At 45.2% G+C, this 6,169-nt stretch overlaps 1 protein-coding gene across 1 annotated transcript in view; it reads left to right on the top strand.

The window, feature by feature from the left end:
* Positions 1-285: 285 nt before the first annotated feature.
* Positions 286-6,169, top strand: part of LOC108668132 — a gene marked incomplete at its 3' end in the record, with an annotated part of 18,720 nt that continues 12,836 nt past the window's right edge. The window contains exons 1-2 of the mRNA XM_018155288.2: positions 286-1,627; positions 5,581-5,760. Of these exons, the coding sequence (XP_018010777.1) occupies positions 583-1,627; positions 5,581-5,760 (1,225 nt within the window). The remainder of the gene's footprint in view (positions 1,628-5,580; positions 5,761-6,169) is intronic.

Raw genomic sequence — 6,169 nt, 5'->3', positions numbered from 1 at the left:
CTTAGAATTCAAGCCAAACCCTCTGCGCGTAACCCATTACCACTTGCATTGAAGACACAAGTTGCGCACTGCTGTTCATAAGTAAACGGACGATGCGTTTTGTCTGATGCGCATAGCGCACGCTATGCCATGTTTCGTTGTGGCAGAAAGCGTGTTAGTCACTCTGGGTTCCAAAGCTACACTAATCGATCCTTCTATCCCAATGCATTTCTTAAGCCTTGTATCATTGTTATCAGTGGCGCAAAATATTTCCCTGGTGTTTTTTTTCTTATTCCAAAATTGCAGATAATCTTATGAGGGCCAATGTGTCTGACTTCAGCAGATCAACATGCGTAGTTTTTAATGTAGATCTCGTAAACCTTTAACTGAGCCCGGTGCTATTAAAGATAATTTTGTAGTCGCAAACGTCTGTTGAATATATCAAGAAATCAATCAGTTATTTCTTAATATCGCGAGTTTCATGAGAAAAAAAATCTCTCCGAGTTCCTACTGACAACTGTGCCATTGCTCCGTACTTCCGTCTTCCCTCTGGCATCACCTATAATAATGGTCAGTGCCTGAGGGGTCGCGGGTCTTTACAACATGACAGTCGTAGAAAGTGAAAGTTCTCCCTCTCTTCCTTATTGGCAACCCAGAAGGCAGTCGGTGCTCTCGCAACTCTACACTCACCTGCTGCACTCTGCACTTCCTTCAAAATATTCCTCGACCGAAGACCACAGTTTGTCATCTTCCGATGAAGCAAGCGAAGAAATGCTATTAGCCCGCAGTCATCGTTTGAAGAGCTTGCCTGAGATCGAGGACCAGAGTTCAAAAAACACTTATGACAGTTCAGTCATACGAGAACCTAGAGTCCTGGACTGGAAAGTTGCACAAAATCACGAAGAAAGAATTATAATGAATGACGCAAGAACAAGACGAAATCTTGAGCTTCATCCTGAGCCCCTGCAAAATCAGCTGTTGCTGTGCAGTAACATCGAATTTATCCCAAGACTAAGCTTGAAACCCAAGTATTCCTGCAACCTCCTGAAAACTAAATATATTAGTTTAGTTATTTCGTGTTTTACATTACTTTTAGCGAACTGTTGTCTTGCTGAGCCCTCCGCTCAGTTCAGTTTTCCGGACGATATTTTTTCTGGCTCACGACGTTTCCCTCCGAGCCCGCGCGCAATCCCAGACGCTGTCCATCACAGTCAAGGTTTTGAACCCGAGTTCACGAATACCAAAGAACAGCATGAAACTTTTATTGTTGAGCCTTATGACTCAGGCGAAATTTTCCTTTCCCCATACTCCCCCATTTCATCCTCAACGCCCCGCGACCATCGGAGAAAACCTTTGCAGAGCGTCAATCAATTCCACTACGACGACATTACCCGCAAGCCTGTCTGGAACTCCTCGCGGCCGAGCCTGCATTCGTCTGCTGCATCCATCTGGCCTTCAACCCGTCCGTCTTCTTCGGGCGAAAAAATTCGCTTCCCGTCCGACACGGACCGGCCCTACCGCTACAGCCGCGCACGCCTGCCGCCGGAACTCGCTGCCCTCGACGACTTCGAACTTGACGCTTTCTTCGATGCCATCCACCGCAACAGCTCGAGATATGCACGGCGCCCCGCTGATAACTTCGCTGATGGTAAATAAAAGTGTTTATTTTTACTGCAATTAGATGTTATTTTATTGCAGCCATGCTCGTAACAAGACGGGGGAAAATTATATTCCATATTTTTAAGATGAGGAATTTGATAAATGATATTACGCTGATGTTAGAGGCCTTCGATTCTGCTTATATCGATGACCATCCTTGAGGTTTCTCGCTCTCCAATGAGTGTAATGGCTGTTCATTTCAGCCATCGACTAATCAGTATTCAAATAAGGAGGACCCACAGAGAGGAACAGCGTTCACTAATCAGTTAGAACTGAGGAACTGTAGTATTCCTCAGTTATAACCGAGTACTGATTTTTCTATGCTGAGCCTCAACCTCAGTGTTCAATGCTGAGATTTTTCACGGGCACACTCATTAATGGTGGCACAGAAACTCACGCATGAGCACCGTTGCCAATTCAAGTTGTGCAGGTTATTTCAGGTTCAGGTTATTTTTATAAATTGGTAGCTCAAATATGACAACTATTTTGTTGACACAATTTTCCTACGGCCCACGCTATCGGGTTTCCTTTTCCTTAAGAACTTTTCAAAAACACTCCGTCTCGTGCAACTCATGACCCGCACTGGTTAGGGTTAAGAGATGGGTTGAGTGTTGGAGGATGACTGGTGTTATGCATGCCCATGAAGTCCTGCCAAAGGCATGAGTGTTGGGGCTGGCTGATGTTCTGCATGTCCTGAGTCATGCCAGAGGCACGAGTGTTGGAGGCTGACTGATGTTGTGCATGTACAGAGTCATGCCAGAGGCACGAGTGTTGGGCATGTCCAAAGTCATGCCAGAAGCATGAGTGTTGGGGCTGGCTGATGTTCTGCATGTCCAGAGTCATGCCAGAGGCACGAGAGTTGGGGCTGGCTGATGTTCTGCATGTCCAGAGTCATGCCAGAGGCACGAGTGTTGGGGCTGGCTGATGTTCTGCATGTCCAGAGTCATGCCAGAGGCACGAGAGTTGGGGCTGGCTGATGTTCTGCATGTCCAGAGTCATGCCAGAGGCACGAGTGTTGGGGCTGGCTAATGTACTGCATGTCAAGAGTCATGCCAGAGGCACGAGTGTTGGGGCTGGCTAATGTACTGCATGTCCAGAGTCATGCCAGAGGCACGAGTGTTGGGGCTGGCTGATGTTCTGCATGTCCAGTCATGCCAGATCGGCACGAGTGTTGAAGGCTGGCTGAAGTTCTGCATGCCCATGAAGTCATGCTATGAGGTACGAGAGTTGGAGCTGGCTGATGTTGTGCATGTACAGAGTCATGCCAGAGGCACGAGTGTTGGAGGCTGACTGATGTTGTGTATGTACAGACTCATGCCAGTGGCACGAGTTTTGAAGGTTGGCTGATGTTCTGCATGTCCATGCAGTCATTCCAGATACCCGAGCGTTTGGGCTGGCTGATGTTCTGCATGTCCATGCAGTCATGCCAGATACCCGAGTGTTTGGGCTGGCTGATGTTTTGCCTGTCCAGAGTCATGCCAGAGGCACGAGTGTTGGAGGCTGACTGATGTTCTGCATGGCTAGTCAAGCTAGAGGCACGAAAGTTTGAGACTGGCTCCTAAACTACAGTGGCCGAAAGTGTAGATTTTTGTGCTTCATGCTGTGCTAGTTAAGGCATTAGAATTCAGTTACGATTAGTAGTTTCGATCTACTCCTACTATCTTACACTCATTCACAACGCAACTTTTCAGTCCTACCTATGTGTAGCTGAAAAATTTTCGACCTATGTAGGAAAATATGTAGACCTTCAGCTTTTTTAGCCTATGTAGAGACATTTAGCTTGCAAACCTGCTGTCCGAATTTCAAAGCGTTGTCATTGTTCCACTAGATTTAAAGTGTCTACAGTATTTCTCTTAAAGAAATTTTAACTATTGTTGTCGGGTCGTTCGTTCCGTTGGTTCAAGGAAACGTGGTTCAATCAAGAGTAAATAGGCTTTATTCAGAGAACAGACAGAGTTACACGGATAACAAGTGTTCGGGCGGCACGACCAGCATAACGTGATTAAAAGATCCGCACACGTGTAACACTGCTAAAAGACTCCCGGAACAACCCGCCACTGACTGACGACACATTGTCACAGCGAGAAATCCGCTAAATTAAACATGAGAAAACTTGACAAAACCTAATACAATAACGAGGAAATACTTAAATTACCAAAATCATATTAAGATACAAAAAGGCTAGCGTGAGACAGGCGAACTCACAATAATACAATATACAAATGTTAAAAATTACACCCTACAACACTATCACGGGAATTATGACGTGAGGCAATATTGTGCCTGTGGTTTTGTGCGAGGGTTACTGGGCGACCTGATTATATGCGCATGGCGGTGCCATGCAGGGTCTATGCGCATGGTGGTGCTCAGGGTGGAGGGTTCTTGTCAGGATGATGGAGCATGGCTCTGCTACGGTACTCCGTCTGAATTTGGCCCGCCTGCACGGAACATGCCACATATGTCAGCTAGTTTGTCATATGGGCCTTTTTCTGGCCAGCTTGATCGATTTTGGCCTTATTCATATGAGTTACGCGGCTAGAATATACAATTGTCTCAAACTTAATGTAATTATCAACTCTAAAAAACATAGAACTTGACTTGTTGCAATGCAGATTAAAAATTTACCAGTATATTGAATGGAGGGTCATTTTTGCCTTTATTGTCAGCTGATATGGTCGTTTTCCTCAGTCATCATCTGTCAACCGTGTTCGTCACGTTATAACACTAGGGCGCCATTTTCATGGCTACTGCAAGAAAAGCCAAAACAAAAATTTCATTATTTAAGCTCATCTCGTACTAAATATTTAGAACTGTAGAAGACGGACCAATATACTATCACGTCAAGAAAAAACATAAAATATAAATTTTAATTATAATTACATTTGACTTGTTGGCCTTTATTGTCAGCTGATGTGGCCGTTTTCATCGGGCCTTTTCTTAAGGAGATTTTAAAGGCCCTTACGACACTTTAAATCTAGTGGAACAATGAAATTACGCTTTGAACTCACACCTCCAATTATGGAAGTGTTGAGTTCTTAAATGTATCAATTGTATATCATAATGATAGTGTTCGCAAGACTGCAATTTGCTTATCTGGGGCCATACTTTCAAAACTCGCTAAGTGAACGTAAGTACATACGCTCTATTTTCTTGTCTATGATTGGTGGATTTTGCTTGAAAGGCCGTCAATGATTGGTTAATGAACTTACGATCTCTTAACTTTTTTTGAAAACATGATAATTGGCTAAGAGGTAGTATAGTTCTGACAACATTAGTTTGGTATCACCAAGCCCGAGTCACCGCCTACTTCCGGGCCGCCCTCCATGAAGACGCTCGCTGGCCTTGGAACAGGCGCTCGTCGGCCCTGAACCGGCCGTGCGATGCTTGCCGGGGCGGGTGAAAGCGGACGGCAGAGCGACATAGGGATTACCAGATGCCAAAGACAGCCTTTGTGACATCCGGGTCAGGAATTTTCCTTTTAGTTCCACATTAATATGAACAAAATTTACCTAGTGATGTTAGACTGCCCAGAATTGATGTAGTCCAAGCTACTTTGATGCCGCCGCCTGCTATTGGTATTCTATTGGCGTCGCAGTATTCAGGACGATTTAGCTGAAAATTAATCTTAAACTTGAAGTTAAAAAATAAATTATTGCTATTGGCTTGATGAAATCTCGGCTCTACGTGTCACTATTTTCGCGTGTTGACACTGCGTGAAAATGCATCTGCGAGAAGCGTGTGTGCTCATTTTTCGCTACAGGCCTATAGGGTTTGTTCAACTACTTTTTTTATTTAGGATTGTTAGTACCCAAATTTTGTGTTCCGATCTTTTCACTAACAGGAACTGCGGTTTTTCGTAGCTACAAGCATTTATGAACCAATATTCGATTTTGCAGTCCCTAAAACACGTTACTAATTATTTTTTTTTTCTTTTGTGTGCAGCCATACCACAAAGTTGCTGGTACAAGAGCAACAAATACAATTGTGGGCTGTCGGTGGGCTGTGTGTTCCAAGGGGCGCGCCCCATGGACCTCTGTAACGGCGGCATGATCTGGTCCTGCTGCGTGCCCAGGGACAGGGTGGACGCCATCGAAACGGACTTGGGGGTCGTCGAGGACGTCAGTAAGTCTAAAGATTTGTTCCCCTTGAGTGGGGACCGTGGACGTGCTTGTCACTGTGTTGTGGAGTGATGCAAATGTAGGTGTTGTTGGTACTGTATCAAAGCTATAGCAATTAGTATTAAGCTTCACACTCACTTTCTCGTCTAACTCACGACAACACAGTCACTGCAGCCGCTCTACCTCAGCCACTGTCACTACAATACAGACACTGTAGTCGCTCTACCTCAGCCACTGTCCCTACAATACAGACACTGTAGTCGCTCTACCTCAGCCACTGTCACTACAATACAGACACTGTAGTCGCTCTACCTCAGCCACTGTCACTACAATACAGACACTGTAGTCGCTCTACCTCAGCCACTGTCACTACAATACAGACACTGTAGTCGCTCTACCTCAGCCACTGTCAC

Source organism: Hyalella azteca, unplaced genomic scaffold (genome assembly GCF_000764305.2).
Source record: "Hyalella azteca isolate HAZT.00-mixed unplaced genomic scaffold, Hazt_2.0.2 contig8017, whole genome shotgun sequence".
NCBI lineage: Eukaryota > Metazoa > Arthropoda > Malacostraca > Amphipoda > Hyalellidae > Hyalella > Hyalella azteca.
This window is presented reverse-complemented; position numbering and strand designations above follow the sequence as displayed.